General features: G+C 39.8%; 1 protein-coding gene across 1 annotated transcript; it reads right to left on the reverse strand.

Moving 5' to 3' along the window:
- Positions 1-4,655: 4,655 nt before the first annotated feature.
- Positions 4,656-16,884, reverse strand: LOC142126974 (brefeldin A-inhibited guanine nucleotide-exchange protein 3-like). The gene is made up of 5 exons (XM_075194298.1): positions 16,848-16,884; positions 8,440-8,585; positions 7,988-8,167; positions 7,183-7,327; positions 4,656-4,693 (listed from the first exon to the last, which is right to left on the reverse strand). Exons 1-5 carry the CDS (start codon positions 16,882-16,884, stop codon positions 4,656-4,658), a joined length of 546 nt encoding a protein of 181 aa, XP_075050399.1.
- Positions 16,885-20,384: the final 3,500 nt, after the last annotated feature.

The raw sequence follows: 20,384 nt of genomic DNA on the forward strand, positions 1-20,384 counted from the left end.
CAATGAAATATGTTTATCCCACTATGCATATCCCATGATGCAAAGTGCACAAAAATACAATGGCTGATACCTACTAGAGAGCTTTCTCTTCTCCCTGGATCATTATTAGTAAAAAAAAGAGGGAGAAATGGCAAGGGATTATTAAATAAGGGATAAAGGGGGCTTTGATGATGTGCAAGGATTTTAAATAAAGTAAAGTATTTGTAAAAGTATCCGCATCTGATGGGAGACTTAAATCTAGTTTTAGACCCCCCGACTGGACAAGACTTGCTCTCCTGTCACCTGTACCTCCAAACTCTGGTGACCACTCTCTCTTATTCCGTAAATTGATAGCGGAGTATGACTTATGACGCCTGGGGGTAAATGTATCAATATGCGGGTTCTTCAACACCCGCGTGTTCAGCCTCATCCGCGATTAAATTTCAAGCGGCGCTGCATTGTAAAGGGTTAACTTCCCTTTACAATGCAGCGCCGCTTGAAATATAATCGCGGAAGAGGCTGAACACGCGGGTGTTGAAGAACCCGCATATTGATACATTTACCCCCTGGTGTGTGTTAGCCCCTGGCCATTCGCATGTACACAATACTTATTCCAGAATTGACCTCATACTCACTGACAAATGGGCCCTCCAACATTTTCAATCAGTTTCAATACTCGCAATTACTTAGTGGGAGCATGCTCCACTTCTATGATCCTGGCTCGCTTCTGCCCAGTCCTGCCCCCTAGAACATGGAGATTACCCGATTATCTCCTCCCCTCCCCCAAAGGCAAGACTGCCCTCTAAATGTATCCGCGTTGTCATTTACTCTTCATACTACTACTTAACTGACACATTATGTACAATAGTATAAAACAGATAACATACAGATTTATATATAAATTTACATAATATGAGTTTTTAAAACATTATAGTATGGTCGATGACTAGTATATAATAAAATGTAAATATTTATAATGTCTATGTATGGGATGGGAGAAGGAGGTGGAGTAATCTACAGGAGGGGGAACAAATTGTGTTAAATTTGCCTTAAGATGATGATGGGGGGGGGAAGGGGGGGGAGTTATAGACAGAAGGGGACATCCCCTGTCTCGAAAAACCGACAGTCTATACCAAAGCCAAAATATTTACCAAGTAGTCCCCCGCCTTGTTTACCACTGGCCCTGCAGCACTGTGATATCGCGAAGGCACCTCAGGGAGCCTAGGCGCACAGTTTATGAACCACTAGTATAGTTTATATACTGACTCCTTAACTGAGGTTTAAATAGAAGTTCTGGCAGTTTTGTCCTTTTTTTATGTTATTGTTTTTAAAACTATTTTTAGTCAACACGTCATGCCTATTTGCCTTGTACACAAGATAAAAATGCATGGTTTAGCATGAGTAGTTGAATTACTTTACATCAGAACAACAAAAGATTCACTACTAAAATCTACATCCAGCAACTGAGATTGCTGATTCCCTTTAGAGATACAATATACCCACTGTGTTGCCAGTGCATACAAAACTCTAACTTTCATCAATCCACCCCTAAATGCTTACACGGAGCAGGATTATTATCCCCCCCCTCCCCCGGCACACTTTATTAGATGACCACTTCTGAACAGTATGGCGATCTGCAGTTTGATTAGCAAACCACTGATTATCATCCTATTTTTTAAAACATGCAACTCCATCGGGAATAGTTTTATGTTTCATTGCTCTATATTACTTTTTAGAGTGAGGGGTATAGAAGAAAAGGGAGTAAAGGGTGAAGTGCACAACATACACAAAAAGTCATTAAGGTAGCAAAGACATATTAAAAAAGAACATCAATAATGACAATAATCTTACAGCTAGCTGAAGGAGAATATATGCCAAATACAGAGCTGACTGAACCATCAGAGCTTAAAAACAGACCACAGGTTCCACAAAAATGCTTCTGTAGTTTGGGAGGACCAATGATTAAGATTTTCTGTTATGCAAGAGATTGTTTTTTTTCATTCCCAAAGTCCCTGAATCTTTAAGGGATGGAAGTGGAGACGCTGGGTCTACTCCTCTGCCAGAGGAATTATGAAAAGAATAGTTTGGGTGGACTTAAAAATGTTACATAAATCATTTAGGCATTAACCTATGCTGGCTTAACATAGTTAAATCAAGTATATACCATAAAGGAATATTTTAATGACACTGTCCACTGTGGAACGATACGCAACACCTGCGTCTCTCTCTCACTCTCAAACTCTCTCACTCTCAAAACCCGGGTTGCACCATTCATAGTGCGGGCAACCCGGCTACGACCCCGGAAATTACCCCTCGATAAATCCCGGCTTGAAGACTCCGGTTTTTAGACCCGGGAATTTTTCACTTGTACCATGCATACTGCACCAAGACCCGGGTCGTTTCAGCTCGCCCCGGATTTTGGTGCAGTATGAATGGGGTATAAAGGTCACCTCAATTCAATGCTGCATACAAGTAAGGCTGGGTACACACACACTGGAGGTTTTTCAGCCGATTATCGAACCAATCACCCGATAAACCACCGCTCAACCACATAGCGTGTTAGTGTGTATACTTACACGATGAACGACAATCATTCCAAAGTGACGATTGTTGTTTCATTTGGTTGGTAGTACTGTTTAATAATCTCATTCCAATCACCTGCCGATCATGTAGTGTGTATGTACACACAATCATGATCCCCATAGAGTTTACAGAGTCACTGTCTTTTCAGCTGATGACGGCAATGAACCTGTCCTGGTGACTAAATGTAGAGAGTGCTGTAGATGGAATAGTTTGTTTGTTTGTTATGAGACTGAATATTTAGTTGCAGAGTCACAGAAGCTGACGAAATTCATAAGGACATGTGGATAGCTATAACAAGGTGGTTATAATCAGTGTGACAGGAATGAATGAGGGACTATTGTCAGGCGCTCCCATTAGGCAAGGTTAGGCAATTGCCTAGGGTGCCGGGCTCTGCAGGGCGCCTCAAAATTAAAAAACATTGACTATTGTTCTTTAAAACTGTGTCGGCTCCCTTCCCTGTGTATTTCCGAGAAATACACAGGGAAGGGAGGGGGGAAGGGGCTATGAATCTTATCTGCATTAAGCTGCTCCTCTCTGCTCTGTCTCCTCCCCTCCGCTCACTGACTGTCCGGCGTGACATCATCATCACGGCCCGACAGTGTCAGTGAGTGGAGGGGAGAAGACAGATCAGAGAGGAGCAGCTTAATGCAGGTAAAATAAGGAAAGACGTGGGGAGGGGAGGGAAGCGCCGATTTTGACAAGGTACCTGCGGCGGGGGGTGCCGATATTTAAAGTGTGCCTGCCGGCGGGCGGGGGAACGCCGATTTTCACAGTGTGCCTAGGGCGCCAAGGACCCTAGCACCGGCGCTGACTATTGTGCTGTCATTCTCTAAAAACTAGAGGACCAGATGAAGAGCACAGATCTGAATGTACATCGTGGGTAATGTGTATGGATGAATCGTCCGATCGATCTTTCAGTCGCATGTACAATCGTTGTAGATAGCAAGTCGGTCGGAAAATTCTTCAGTGTGTACCTAGCCTAAATGTGGACAAGTGTGCCCCTTAAAACTTTCCATGAGTTGAGATTAGAGGCAGTCAAAACACAGCACCTGATCCCCAGTTCAAAAGTTCAGTGTAAATTTACATACTGACAACACAAACACAAAGGAAGCAGCTATCTAATAAACTCACACAAAATTAAAAAGATAAATACACAAAATGCTGGGATAGTAATGAATGAAACTAAACCTATCATCTCGGCTAATCTTTACTAAAAAGAACTAATGTTTAAAGACACTACAGTACCTCTAAAACATAGTATTACTACTCCTTTAGACAGAAAGAGTATTAGATTTGTTTGTGTAAAAAACTGGTAACTATAATTAAAATCTAGAATTTACTTTAACACAGCCTCATTGTGCTCAGGGAAAGGAGAACCAAATAAACTGCAGGTAAAAAATAATAATAATTAAAAGTAAAACAAAAAAGGGTGGATTAACAATTGCAGAGATTCCTTGAATCACACTTGGTAATTATTAAGTGGTGTGTCATCACAGCTGACTCTACATGATATTCAGTTTCACAGGTTTAGAAACGAAACATAGGAATTAAATGTACACAATAAATCTGAATAACATAATAACATAACTGCTCCCAGATAGTCAGAGTAATAATGGGTTTATAAAATAACTCATAAGCCAAGGTTGTTGCTCATTTCTCAATTAAATTGCCAACGTTAATGCATACACTCATTTTGTAGTTTTTAGAGTAAGTCACCATAACTTTTCATGTTTCATTCCAGTTGTACTAGCAGAGGCAATCTTTATTTAAAAAACAACAATGGAATGCCTACATATAACTAAAGTACAGGAAAAAAATAAATTAATTCCTGAACATTAAAGTGTCACCCCAGATACAAGTGGTCTGAAGTGCTATTGTTGAAGTACAGTAATTAGCATGCTACAATTTACCTATAGAAACACATCAGTCATGATCATACGGAAAACCAATTTACAAACATGACCACATTTACAGCAAAGACTTTGCAATTATAACAATTTATAATCTTGTCTCAAGCTGCAAATGAAAGAGGGTTAAACTACAAGTAATTACTCACCATTCTGACGATTCACCAATGAAGAGTCAGAAGTGATTCAAAAAAACAGAACGAAGCAGGACACCAGTAGGATTTCTGGAATAGAAAAACACAATGATAAAACTTCCACTGGTACAGGGATCATATGTGTAGAAGACATGCATTATTAGCTATGATATAATGAACATTTGTAAAATTTGTTTTGATTTACATGTGTTTTAAAAGCAAAAGCTGTACAATAAAGAAATGCAACTACAATCTTGTTACATAAGTGTTGTTTTGGCTACTTTACAAACAGAATTGTTATATAAATACATGATGTGAAAAATTCACACTTTAAAAATGCTTATTAACAACTTAAATTTTGTGCTGTCTCTGCCGTGCTCTATGTCAATACTCTAATTACTTTAAAGGCATCAGAGTGCAAGTACAAGACAGCTCAAAACATGGTTTCCAATAAAATTAAGCTGATCTGTATGCACCAAAGTTCAGAGTAAACAACGGGTAATGAATTGACGCATCAAAAATACCGCAAGAACGTGTCCTTGTTCATTTTTTCTTTGTACAGTAGTTGAAGTGCCACATTTTACCTATATACACACATCAGTCTTCTGTTATGTACTCTTTATGATAGAGAGAAAAAAAAACACATTCAGCAGGTATCCTAGCAGTTCAAAAAGGTAGGTGGCCATTGACACTGTAGACTTGGAGTGGAGGGGGTACAAAACTAAAATGCAACCAATTAGTTGCTAAATCCAGAATACAAGATGATCCAATGCAAAAACAAAACAATGTGTGTCATTCACAGATGTATATCCATTAGTGGCCACACATGCAGCCGTGTCAGTAAAGGAGCTTGATATCACCACGTGTAGCCCTGAAACGATAGGTTTGCCCAAGAAGGATCATGCCCATGAAAGACTGGCAGATGACCGCACTCTTCCTGTATGCAGTCATCTACCAGATACACCAACAGGCCCCCCTGTGATCTGGCTACACATCATAAGAACAACTAAATGGATGTTCTTATTGTGAGGATCCTTCACAAATTAGTTTATCATATTTAAGCATACATTATAATCACAGCCGCGATTATGCTTGTCAATTAGTTCCCCTTATAGTTAGCTGAAATCCGAAGTCCCACTCTGTGCCATGTGATAATGCCACACTTGCTACTCAATTATCCTCCTGATCAGCAGTACGTGTTATACGCGTATTTGACTGGTAAGTATATAGCGTAATTTCACCACTTGCGAGACGAGGTTTGTGATATACACTCCAATGCGCAATGTTATTAGGGGCTTCCCTTCTTCCCTGAACAGCAAGGCACACGTTTTAGGCAGCAAGGGAAGCGGACAGTATCTGCTTCTTACAGCATACATGCAGTTCTTATAGCTGGATAAAAAAAAAGGTAAGTCTGGTGGGCGCACAATTTAATGGTGTGGTGAGGGCTATTAATTTGAAGGAAGTGCTATGTTTTAAAGGTAGAGTCTATTAGTTTTTTTTGTTAAAGATTTATTTTTAAATGGTCAAAAAGATACGGAATAAAAAAAAACAATGTCACGTATAAACAACTATGGCAGCAGTAAAATCAACAGGTATGTAGGTGTCTGCAGTATGAGTAAAGATTGGTAACTATCTGAATAGACCAAAAATATTTTTAACAAAAGTGAAGAAAAAGAACAAGAGGGAATCAAGATGAGGGCGAAAAAGGAGAGAGTAATGGAGAGATAGATAGAAGGAGGAGGTGGTGTGGCTATAACCGCAATGGGCAAAGAGGGGGGAGGGAAGGTGTGAGCAGTATTTTCCACTTTTGTAGATTGTTATCCTTGTGTCCTCCTCCTTTGTTACCTTTCCCCTCAGCTCCCCTACTTGATTTCCTCATCAATAGGCCCCTGTCCTTGGTCTCATCTTCTCCCTGGTCTTCCCACCTCGCTGGCTTAATCCTGTTAGTTGCCCCCGCACTCAGGGGCATAGATAAAAATTACTTTTTATCTCTCCCCTTTCTTGCTTGCTTTAGTTATCTTTCCCTTACACTCTCTAGCTTCTTAAGCTGGGTACACACTACACCAGGGTTTCCCAAACCCAGTCCTCAGGGCTCCCCAATGGTGCAGGTTTTTCATATCTCCTTGCTTGAGCACAGGTGTATTCATTACTGACTGACACATTGTAACAGATCCACAGGTGGTCCTAATTATGTCACATGTGATCCGGAAAACATGCACTGTTGGGGAGCCCTGAGGACTGGGTTTGGGAAACATACATTTGTTCAACTGTAAACCTAATCTTACTTTAATTAAATCAGAGCAATACAAATGGAATAATTTAAGACAGAAAATGTGAATTCCCCCCTTGTCACCATTCCATTTTTGGATCCTATTTCATTGCATCTATATAAAATGAATACATGGAAATAATTCAGTTCTAGCTAAGTTGATAGTTAAATGTTTACATTATTTAATACATTTATTATATTACATAACTGCTACTAGTGCATTTACTGTAATAGTGGCTGTATCATTAGCAGACTGAAATACATGTATGGTTTGAACAAGCAATACTGTCACAAGCAGCTCTTGACCCACCCATAGAGTAATCTCCTACAAGATACTCCTTAATATCGGACTTGCTGCTGCTGTGTACAGTTTCCAGAGCACTGAATAGAGGCCTCCAACCGGACTGGATCTGCGGAGAGCACACTTCCACCAGCTCGCCAATCGATGTGACCACCTGAAAGTTCACAAAAGAACATACAATTCAGTCATTATATGCTTCCCTCTTAGAAGATTGCAACAAGCTTATGAAATTATTGTTCTTCCTCTAAGACACTTGTCATTATATATCTATATGTGTGCTAGGCACAGATAATGACAATATACATCCTAGGACCAGGGACTTTTGTGAGAGGGCACATTTGTTCGATACATGTAGTATAATGTGTGGTAATAGTGGATATGTAGTTCAACCCAGTGACTGATGCTAGATTTATGTGGTATTTGATCTCTGCTACCTTCTGGCAAAGCTACTCATATTTCATATTGAATATAATGTGGACTTCAGTATTATTGTACAATCAGTTTGCAAACACAAGAGGAACGTTAATAAAAATGATGCGTATAAACTTGCAAATATGACCTGCTTATTATTTGTGTTAAATTGTTAGAATTCCCTAACAGGCACTGGTAACTTCAGGCTCTGTTGTGACAATATTGAGAGACATAATGGGTACTGAATTGTAGGATGTGGCACCATCAATAATAAACTGGGCATGGAGACTGGATCTGCTGTGATGTTAGAAGTGGACCTACCAGAAACAACTGTATATTGCATTATAGTTATTCTTTAGTTGTTCATTAATACTATTTCAATTCCCTCTGTGATTTTACTCACCTGATCTTGCACATCTTCATCACATAGCTCCAACTGCATGATTCGCTCAAAGGGCCGGAAGAGAGCCTCATTAAAGTGGAAGTGAAGGGGCTCATCCCAGTCAGTCAGCACCTCTGTCATGATGTCGTGTATGAAGGAAACAGCCTTCTTAGAAACACGCCTTTCCTTGTGACAAGCTGCCTAAAAACAATCAGAAAGCAGACTAGAAATGAACATGAAAGTTACATAGCTTGTTTCAGTCCCAATCCTTTAACTACTTCTCACTGGTTATGACAATTCTCCTAAACATGGTACAACTAAGAGGGTGCTCACTGGAGAGTGAAAAAAGCTGCACAGCCAACTTGACATATGTATAGTGATGAATCTTAGCTGTGATAGGTTCTGGAGTATTAGTATACAATAAATAATGTGGAAATAGAACTAATGCGGAGACTAGTTGTCTATCTGTTTACCTCCACAAAATGAGGGGCCACCACACTCCAACAGCACAGAATATGAAGCAGAGGACGAGATTTACTGCGTATGATACGTAACATAACATCCCCAAGGCGGAAGAGATGTAAAGCGCTTCTTTTATCCTGAGTAGATTTAATCTCCCCTGCAAAGTAAATAAAACACTTAATACAGTACAACCGGAAGAAAACGGTCAGGTGACTTTATATTCATTTATGGAGATGTGTGGATTGTCTACACATCGTTCCTTATACAGAAATATTTCCTTTATCATAAGGGTAGGTACCTTTTTTTTTTAAAAGTTTATTAAAGGATCAACAGAGTATTACAAGAAAAGGAGGTATGACAATAGCTGGCACAATCATAGAGTATATTGATACATTTTATATTCAAATTAAAAATGATTGACTGTTATTCACTACTGAACTCTTGTGATCCTCATTTTCGTTAAAGAAAAATTGGGCGCGGAGAGGAGAGAGTGATGAGGGAGAGGGGAGTGGGAGAGGGATGGGGAACTCCTGGTTTTAGACCTTGGCCAGGAGGGGAGATGGGTGGGTGAAGATGATCCTGGAGGGGCCACTTCTCTAATGCCCGCTAACATAAAAACGTCAGTCGTTTTATCAAAAGGAAGTCATAGGTTGTAATGAGCCACCCCAGGCTTTGAAAAAAGTTTTGGCAAAGATTTTAATTATGCGGGTCATATATTCAATCTGGTAAATATGCCAGAGTGTATTCAAGACCATCTGAAAGGAGAATGGCGCAGATGTTTCGAGTCAGCCGCTAACTTGCAGGGGGCAGCTGAGGCAATATGACTAATTGTAAACAATTGGTTTACACTGCACAGAGTAATCCAATGAATTTATCTATAATCAAGGAGTGATTATAGATAAATTAATATATACTCAGTGGGGGTGCACTCACAAACTAATAAGACAAGAAAACCCATCAATACATACAGCACATCCGAAATAGAATCATCAGAATTGGAGGTATTTGACCAGTCTATGACCAATAGACATACTTCACTACAAGGACAGGATATTTAGGATCAAATGACAGAAACCGAGAAGGTGGAGATGGCACAAATTTAGGTAGATTTTTCCAGGGACGGAAGATTCAAGGGAAAGAAAAAGGAAAATACTGGAGGAACAGGAGATCTTCCAGCCCATGCGGAGGAATTACAGGTTGCGAGTGGTTAACTTATCTGACAAATCCCTAAATCCTACCCAATTGTCATTATTGAGTAGAGGTCTTTCTGTCTCCCCCACACAACATTTTAATAGATCTGAGTGGGAGAAAGACTTGATGTTATTTTCTCGTAAACGCTTATTGAAAAAGTTTTTCTGTAATAAAACAGAGAGAGATCAATTTAAGAGAAGAAAAAAACCTTTATATACAATGAAAATGGCAGTGAAATTTTTCATACAGAAGAAGAACTAAATGCATTGAGTATTTTGGAAGAATGGCACTCCTCACAGTTCTCTTCTAATACCAATGATGATACCCCACCCAGTCTCGTATTACAAATTAAGAAAGAGTCCACGTTTATTCCAGACATTTCTATTTGATCCCAAATTAAAACTTAGAGACTTCATCTCTAGGGAATTTGACAAACTTTATGCCCAATAGAAATATCAATTTAAAGCAAGGAGGAATTTAAGTAAGGATGGCTTTGAAGGAGATGGAGACCTGGAACAATGTTATAATTAAATCCTTTAAAAAGGGGGTAACATTGTTCTATGGCCCCGGAAGCAATATCTCTATTGTCAGCTAAATAATATAGATTGTTATAGATGATTGATTTTCAATCCAACTGCTAACTACTTGTTAAACCCTCCCGGCAGTCCTATTGTAGCCGGTATAGGGAGTTTGACTGAAAATGCCAGTCGATTCATGGATCTGCATTTAAGACACTTTGTGACTAGTTTGGACTCATTTATACGAGATACATTGGATGTGTTAGCCAAATTAAACAATGTTACAGTAAAACCAACTACCAAATTAGCCTCATATGATGTGGAATCCTTGTATATGAATGTTAGGCATGAACAAGGAATACATGCTGTACGTTACTTCCTTGATAAGGGAAGATCAACCAATTTGAATGACTTCATCATCAAGCTATTACAGTTTGTACTTGCCAAAAATTATTTTGTTTTCGAAGAGAAATTTTTCTTCAAATTAGAGGAACGGGAATGGGGACAGCATGCGCCCCTACGTAAAATCTCTTTCTGGAGTGGTGGGAGAAAGAAGTTGTATTCCATGATTCTAATGAACGATATACCAGTCACATAAGTTTGTGGCTGCGTTATATCGATGATATTTTCATCCTCTGGGAAGGTGATGATGACCTCTTTTAGAAGTTTACTGAATCTCTAAATACTAACACATTTAACTTCAGACTAACCTCTGAGATTCATGAGACTGAAATAAATTTCTTGAATTTACAGTTTTCCAAGGCAAATAATGGTACATTACAGACAGACGTATATCGAAAAAAAGACATCGACAAATAGTCTGTTACATTTCTCAAGTTCCCATTTTCCTCCTGTCATCAAAGGGGTTCCAAAAGGAGAAATGTTAAGAATTAAACGGAACTGTTCTGAGGAAACAATATTCTTACAAAGGTCTCATGAACTTTAAAATAGACTCCAACGAAGAGTTTACAGTAAATGGGTTATCAGACAAGCAGAGTAATTTAAGAACAAACATAGGGATACTCTGATTTACCCGCCCCCCAAGAACAACACAAGAGATTTTCCAAAATTTGTATGGTAGGCACTTTTTGCCTTGAATGGCAGGAAATGACTAAGGCATTTCAGAAACAATGGCATATCTTGATGCTGGATGATGATTTGAAGGGAGTTCTGGATGATAAGATTTCAATCACTTGGCGTAGATCCACTAATCATAAAGACAAATTGGTTCACAGCTTCCTTGCACCCCCGAAGAATACATCTAGTTAACCAAAGGGCTTCCACAAATGTGGATTGTGCAAAGCCTGTCAGTACATGATACAGGTTAAAATATACACTGAGAAATATTCTAAAAAGTGGGTGATTCGACAATTTCTTAATTGTAATTCACCAAACGTTATTTACTCTTTATCCTGTCCTTGTGATCTACATGATATTGAGATGACTAGTAGACCACTTAAAAAAACATATTTTGGAGTACGTTGGAAACATCAGAAATTATCTTAAGGGCAAATCTAATTTCAGGCAGTTGACATCAGTGACCCCTGATTGCTCAAGGCATTTGGTATGGAGCAAGTGAACCTGGGTCTTGGAGGAGGAGCTCTCCAAAAATAGCTCCTTAAGAAAGAAGCTAAAAAAATCTTTCAAATGTGTAGTGTAACACCATATGGGCTGTATGACTATAATAATTATATGTTTTTTTTTAATATAATTATCATTTTCTATAATATCACAGTAGAAATTGTAATTTAAAAAAAACATTAATATATATATGGAATATGTTGGCGCTATATAAATAAATGATGATGAGAATGATGAATTCATTGAAATTACTGTACTTTTTCTAGAATTTAATATCAGTTGATTATTTAAGATATATCGGTTTAATTATGTTAAATCTTATATGTGTTCAGTAATTGTTTAACTTCATCCTTTCACAAAAATTTAATTAATCACAATGAATAGATCCTTATATTTATGTCAGTTTACCTTATTGTTATTTCACTTTATTCTCACTCATTTCCCTATGTTTTTTCAAGTTATCTATCACCTTCACTTTGGATGGTATCATCCCTTAATTTTTATCATATCAACTTATATATAATATCAGGACACTTTTTAAGATCCTGTCCTGTTTTCACATTATTTCCTTTAATCTGTCTTAACTCATATAATATTTATATTCTTTCTTTCACTTATTAATTTTCTCCATAATGATTTTTTTTATACAGTCAATTTCAACACTGTTGTTTATCTAATGGGTTACTTATTTTTGTGATCTATTATGTATTGTCTCTACCCCAGGCAATTTTCCAAAATACTAGATGGGCGGCATAAATGTAACACTTTGAATAGTATTAAATTCAATACACATCAGTAGTCTTAATTGTTTAAACAATAGTGGCGGAGATTCCTGTGTGCGGGGATCAATAGAATGTCTAGAGGCAGTACAGACACTATCTCGTGTAACCAACTGTCTTTCTGCTATCTCCACATGGATGTCCCAAGGCTACCTAATGCTCAACATGTCCAAAACAGAGCTTATTATCTTCCCTCCTGCCAGCGTCACCACCTGCCCTCAAATCTCCATCACAGTCAATAAAACCACAATTTCCTCAGCCTCCCAAGTCCACTGCCTTGGTGTCACACTTGACTCTGCACTTTGCTTTATTCCTCACATCAAGACTCTCTCTCAGTCATGTTGACTCCACCTTAAAAACATTGCCAGAATATGCCCTTTTCTTACTTAACATGCTACCAAAACTCTTATCCATTCTCTCATCATCTCCTCTCTTGACTATTGCAACCTCCACCTATCTGGCATTCCTGACACCCAGGACTTCTGGGTGATCAAGGCAGCCTCCCGCAACCGGCCATTTCTTTAGTGATGTGGGTGGGGACGGGCCTTAGTGACGTGTCATCCTGGCACAGCCCCTCTGCTGCAATAAACCGAAAATGGGTTAATTTCGACAAGGGCCTAATGATGCAATCATCTATCCACGCCCCCAGGACACAACCATGAGATCTTTCCTCCCGGGGGGAGATCTCAAATGTAAGCAAGTATGATTAAAACATGATTTATCACACTATTAAGTTATATACAAATAGGGTAATACCGCTTTGGCACTGAGTACTAACACATACATCAAATGCTTACATATTCAATGCTTCAGTGTCTGCATACAGACACAAGAATGCTTTTTCTTTTGTGCATTTTTTCCAACGTGCGCCAAAGTCACATGTTCCTCCACCTCTAAATGAGCCTCACAGAGGCCAACCTGACCCATTTTATTTGGGAATATACAGTATGTCTAGTCCTGGTTTTCTGAATTAATTGGTTCATTGAATTCCTTGAAATAAAACAACCCATTTGCATCAGTTAATAGATTAATTCTGGCAGATAGTCATTACTAAATTCAGGAGTAGACAAATATCTCCCGCATGAAATAGGTCAGGATGACATCTGTGCATAGAGTTCAATCTTCAGACTGATTGCTCCATCTTGATCATACTTACCTACTTTCTTCAGCTCTCTTCCGGGAGCCAGCCAGTGGAGGGGGGCGTGAGGGGGCGGGGCGGCCAAAATCGCGTCATTTCGGCCCCGCCCCCTGTGACGTCATGACGCAAATCGCGTCATTTGACAGCGGGGGGCGGGGCTAAACGCCGCGATTCATCGGGAATCGCGGCGTTTGGGATCTAATTCTGCCCACTTCACTAGGAAGTGGGCACTTCCTAGTGAAGTGGGCAGAATTCGGGAGATTGCCACACTCGCCCGGGAGTCCGGGAGACTCTCGCAAAATGCGGGAGTCTCCCGGACATTCCGGGAGAGTTGGCAAGTATGATCTTGATACACATGCAGCACTCACTCTTGCATAGCACACCCTATCTACCTGAAACATAACCTTTTGTATCCTTCACTGCGTACCTATGTGAATGAACTGCTGCAGAGATTTTCTCTGTTACGTATTAGGTTATGTAACAAATAAAAGACCTATAAAAAAGTGAAGTATCGTTTTCTCTCATTTGTGTGCCTATTTTTCCTTTGTAAACAGACATATTTAAATTAGTATTAAATATATTATTATTATTACTTTTATTATTATTAATAACATTAGCTTTTTTTTTAGAAATGAGATGGGTTAAAGTAGAAAGATTATGAACTCCTTTACAGCAACAAGCCATGATTCAGAAGCATACCTACACACTGTAAGCTATGCAAAGAATGTTGTGGAAATTCTTCACCACTTGCACACAGCGTTATGAACAGGGGCCAGATACAAGGGGGAAACAGAAATGTCTTTTGTAAATGTGTAAAATCCTGAGCTGTATGAAATTGTTCTGTCTTAAATTTGATTCTTCTTTATTGATTACATTGTTATCGCAGACCTCAAGATGCCACCAGATAGATTACACTCTTACTATTACCAAGCCATTTAAAGAGCTCTTGTCAACTGTACATAGTATAGAAATGATAATGTATTATCCTCTGATACCACAAAATCATTAACCAACTATGCTAATTCTGCAGATTCTTTTGCATGTATGTTATTATGTAGCTGAATTTACCTAGTAGCTGCGGGTTAGAACTATTTTTTTTGCTGTTAATTGTGCACCAGTTTTCGTTCATTATGCTTAACAGTTCACATATTCATATTTGAGGTGCTGTGCATTTTTTTTTTTGCAAGTATTTGTTTTTTTTGTCTATTAATCTGTACTAATTGTCTGTTTACCTGGGCTACATAATGCATGCAAAACGCATGTTCATTTTAATAGTCTTTTCAGTGTGGTCTTCAAAATGTAGATGTAATCTTACACTAAATGCATTGTTTCCATTTTGATGTTTACAATAATGAAAGACAAAAGGATAATTGTTCTGTCAAACACCTCTCCTGAACATTCTTGATATTTAAACTGAAAACATCTTTAATCCACTATTAAGCAAATCTAATTATTGCTAAATGTAGGAGGTTCCAAGTGTAGTTGACAAAACTTAATGGGTCCATGAAATACATGTATTATGATGTTATACTCTACATCACTAGTAATCAGCACTTACACTAGACCTGTAGCTAGTGCAAGATTTGCATATATTGAAAAAGCATGAATTTGGAATGTGGAATTGTTAGAAATATACTGGCAGGAAGAATAAAGTTGTTTTTGCAATAAAAGATGATTAATTGAAACTCTGCAGCAAGCAGGGAATAACGACAGAGTAACCGTACTGAAATGGCAATAATGATATACAGGATAATGTAGAGATACATTGTGTAGTAGAAAATCTCTGACAGTAGACAGTTGTTGGTAATGCAGAAGTATATCTGACACTGACTCTCAATAGCAAACAGTCTCTGGTATAAATTATGTTCACTTAAGGCAGGTATGCAGACAGGCTAATGGTAGCACAGTATAAAAAGCACAAACAGTTGAGCACCCAGAATGAACAGCGGCACTATTGCGACGGGCCATGCCCTTCAGTGTTAATGAAAGAAGTGCTGCATTGAGAAACTACTTTAGTATGTAGCATGCAGCAGATGAAGAAGGTGTTTGTAAACCAAGCTGAGTAGTCTGTGTCAGAAATCGGTGTAATCAGAAGCCAGAGTCAGAAACCAGTACCAACCCAGATGCAGTGCCAGGGATCAGTAGCCAACAGTCACCATAATTCAAAGTCAAAGAATAAGATCTAGAAGGTACTGTAATGCAGAGTCAGGAGCCAGAAATCTCTGTAATGCAGTGCCAGAGGTCAGGAACCCACTGGAGTGGAAGCTACAGGACCAGGAAGCTAGCGTGTAAATGCTAATACTGCCTATATGAAGCTAGACAGGTGGGGATCTGTGTCAGACAGACCCCCAGTATAATTAGGGAGACACCAACAGTAACTGACTTGGTCGCCCCCAGATGTCAAGAAAATGACGAAGATGAACCAAAACACTGTGGCAACATGCATATAAATGTAGCAAGCTGGGCTCTTTCTTTAATGTCATCGATAGAGGGATAGTTGTCTTGAGCAGTGCAGGAAACAACATACAAGGATTTAAACCCGGGTTGAAAACTAGGTCTTTCTATAGTGGGAAAATTTGAGATATTGTAGAACGCAAGTTAAATTGCCTGACTGGCTGGGGCATATCCATCCTTATCAAGGTGTACTAAAGTAGAGGTTTAATTTAATGCTGCAGTGGTTTGGAAGTTTTTAATTGAATGTAGAGCTGTTTGGGGAGAAGGAGGGTTATTCATTAAAGATGAATACGAGTTACTTCATTAACCAATTAGGTTTGTGATATTTGTGGGAAATAGTATATTTAGTAAATGTGAATACTATTGATTTTATTTAATAGTTTGGGCTGGTTGCAGGGAGAGAGGCCTACTTATTAAACATGGGTGCTAATGATTTAATGTCAGGGCTGGTTGGAGCTTTCTAAATGTCCGTCTTTTTTCTAAATAGGGACCCCAACTTTTCAGGATCCAGACAAGCAGCAACTGCGTTAAAGACACCAGTACCCGCAGGTGGTGAAACCTGCAAGAACAGGTAGAAGTGAGTACAGCATGGATCTGGTGGGGCAGTCCCGGGTTTGGGTGACTCTCCCACTTATTTAATATTTGGTCAGACTGCAAGGACAGTTGGGAGATGTCATTATCATCAGCAGCAGCTATTTATATAACGCCACTAATTCCGCAGCGCTGTATAGAGAACTCACATCAGATAGCCCAATTACCAAGACTCTGAGCAGGCACCATTTCAGGAGAACTCATGTTTCTAAGTTGACAACCGGAAACAGTTTAATTCACAGACACTGAATGGACAAAGTTTTGGCTTCATCAAATTTAGCATCTGTGGTTGATCCTATTGTAGAACGCTTTTCTCTTCTACTCCTTGTTGTCCAGGAGAGAAGAGGCTGAGGAATGGGGATGGGGTCACCCTGCAGGGTTTCTGGTTTGGTACCATGACAGATCTGCTAGTTGGGGGAGTATTGGTGTCAGCTAAAACAATATTTTTAGTTGGACTTATCCCTTATCTTTATGGTATTTTATAGGGAAAAGGCACAAAAAGGAGGAAAAAAAATGACATCATTGTTTATGATAATGGTTATTCTTAGGACTGTACGAAGAGACAGAAGATTCAATTGGGCTTAATTTACAAGGATTTTGGGTTAAAAAAGAAACAAAAAAAACCCTAGAACTCTAATGGGACTTATTCAGCAGAGAAGCACATTTATAGATGCACAAGAAGATAAAGTTTGTCCTTTTCCACAGAGCTCAGTAGAAGTTCTAAAAAAGTGAAATTTTCCTTTTTTTCTCCTGTTAGATATAGCGTTAGGTAACCATCTTGTCTCTGCTAACCACCGCTCTCTACCACATAAAAGACTTACATGCCGCCCCCCACTTATGGAATTTCCTACCTCGGCCAATCAGACTCTTCCACTATCTTCAAGTCTTTAAACAAATCAACCTTAATTATAATATCCTCTTTGTACAGACTATGCTCCCCCTACCACGCTCTGTTATTTTCTGGCCCTGCTGATCTGGCTGCACCCATAATTTCTGATCTAGCCCCAGCCTCTATGCCACACATGAAATTGTTATATTGTAAGAGGATGACATGAATAAGATTGACAAGAATATTTTTGGAGGAATTAAGATTATATTGTGCTACCTGTCACATGCACAGCACTCGGTGTAATATTGTGCTACCTGTCACATGCACAGCACTGGGTGTAATATTGTGCTACCTGTCACATGCACAGCACTGGGTGTAATATTGTGCTACCTGTCACATGCACAGCACTCGGTGTAATATTGTGCTACCTGTCACATGCACAGCACTCGGTGTAATATTGTGCTACCTGTCACATGCACAGCACTCGGTGTAATATGGTGCTACCTGTCACATGCACAGCACTCGGTGTAATATTGTGCTACCTGTCACATGCACAGCCCTCAGTGTAATATTGTGCTACCTGTCACATGCACAGCACTGGGTGTAATATAGTGCTACTGTCACATTTACAGCACTCGGTGTAATATTGTGCTACCTGTCACATGCACAGGACTCGGTGTAATATTGTGCTACCTGTCACATGCACAGCACTTGGTGTAATATTGTGCTACCTGTCACATGCACAGGACTCGGTGTAATATTGTGCTACCTGTCACATGTACAGCACTCAGTGTAATATTGTGCTACCTGTCACATGCACAGGACTCGGTGTAATATTGTGCTACCTGTCACATGTACAGCACTGGGTGTAATATTGTGCTACCTGTCACATGCACAGCACTGGGTGTAATATAGTGCTACTGTCACATTTACAGCACTCGGTGTAATATTGTGCTACCTGTCACATGCACAGGACTCGGTGTAATATTGTGCTACCTGTCACATGTACAGCACTGGGTGTAATATTGTGCTACCTGTCACATGCACAGCACTTGGTGTAATATTGTGCTACCTGTCACATGCACAGGACTCGGTGTAATATTGTGCTACCTGTCACATGTACAGCACTCAGTGTAATATTGTGCTACCTGTCACATGCACAGGACTCGGTGTAATATTGTGCTACCTGTCACATGTACAGCACTGGGTGTAATATTGTGCTACCTGTCACATGCACAGCACTGGGTGTAATATAGTGCTACTGTCACATTTACAGCACTCGGTGTAATATTGTGCTACCTGTCACATGCACAGGACTCGGTGTAATATTGTGCTACCTGTCACATGTACAGCACTGGGTGTAATATTGTGCTACCTGTCACATGCACAGCACTTGGTGTAATATTGTGCTACCTGTCACATGCACAGGACTCGGTGTAATATTGTGCTACCTGTCACATGTACAGCACTCAGTGTAATATTGTGCTACCTGTCACATGCACAGGACTCGGTGTAATATTGTGCTACCTGTCACATGTACAGCACTGGGTGTAATATTGTGCTACCTGTCACATGCACAGCACTCGGTGTAATATTGTGCTACCTGTCACATGTACAGGACTCGGTGTAATATTGTGCTACCTGTCACATATACAGCACTCAGTGTAATATTGTGCTACCTGTCACATGCACAGCACTGGGTGTAATATTGTGCTACCTGTCACATGCACAGCACTGGGTGTAATATTGTGCTACCTGTCACATGCACAGCACTCGTGTAATATTGTGCTACCTGTAACATGCACAGCACTCGGTGTAATATTGTGCTACCTGTCACATTCACAGCACTGGGTGTAATATTGTGCTACCTGTCACATGCACAGCACTGGGTGTAATATTGTGCTACCTGTCACATGCACAGCACTCGGTGTAATATTGTGCTACCTGTCACATGCACAGCACTCGGTGTAATATTGTGCTACCTGTCACATGCACAGCACTCGGTGTAATAATGTGCTACCTGTCACATGCACAGCACTGGGTGTAATATTGTGCTACCTGTCACATGCACAGCACTGGGTGTAATATTGTGCTACCTGTCACATGCACAGCACTCAGTGTAATATTGTGCTACCTGTCACATGTACAGCACTGGGTGTAATATTGTGCTACCTGTCACATGCACAGCACTGGGTGTAATATAGTGCTACTGTCACATTTACAGCACTCGGCGTAATATTGTGCTACCTGTCACATGCACAGGACTCGGTGTAATATTGTGCTACCTGTCACATGCACAGCACTGGGTGTAATATTGTGCTACCTGTCACATGCACAGCACTCAGTGTAATATTGTGCTACCTGTCACATGTACAGCACTGGGTGTAATATTGTGCTACCTGTCACATGTACAGCACTGGGTGTAATATTGTGCTACCTGTCACATGCACAGCACTCAGTGTAATATTGTGCTACCTGTCACATGTACAGCACTGGGTGTAATATTGTGCCACCTGTCACATGCACAGCACTCAGTGTAATATTGTGCTACCTGTCACATACACAGCACTGGGTGTAATATTGTGCTACCTGTCACATGTACAGCACTGGGTGTAATATTGTGCTACCTGTCACATGTACAGCACTGGGTGTAATATTGTGCTACCTGTCACAAGTTTCTATGCAGAAAGTGGGAAACAGTGGAAAATTTCACACAATAGAGGTTGTCTGAAAAGACCTATTTCCCAGCATTGACCTGCTCTCCAGAACCCAGGCAGCTCATCTCCATTCCTATTCTGCCCAACTTGTATGTGGAAGTAACGCCCAACGGCCACTGACTTGATGAGCTAAATGAGAGAATAGCCTGTCTCACAGA

This window comes from Mixophyes fleayi, unplaced genomic scaffold (assembly GCF_038048845.1).
Source record: "Mixophyes fleayi isolate aMixFle1 unplaced genomic scaffold, aMixFle1.hap1 Scaffold_28, whole genome shotgun sequence".
Taxonomy (NCBI): domain Eukaryota; kingdom Metazoa; phylum Chordata; class Amphibia; order Anura; family Limnodynastidae; genus Mixophyes; species Mixophyes fleayi.

Coding starts and splice junctions, on each gene's coding strand:
- LOC142126974 (XM_075194298.1), bottom strand. CDS start 16,884: ATGAGTTCTCCTGAAATGGTGCCTGCTCAGAGTCTTG. Junction 8,586..16,847: donor GGTGCCTGCTCAGAGTCTTG/GTAATTGGGCTA, acceptor TTTACTTTGCAG/GGGAGATTAAATCTACTCAG. Junction 4,694..7,182: donor TGTAGGAGATTACTCTATGG/GTGGGTCAAGAG, acceptor TTTCTATTCCAG/AAATCCTACTGGTGTCCTGC.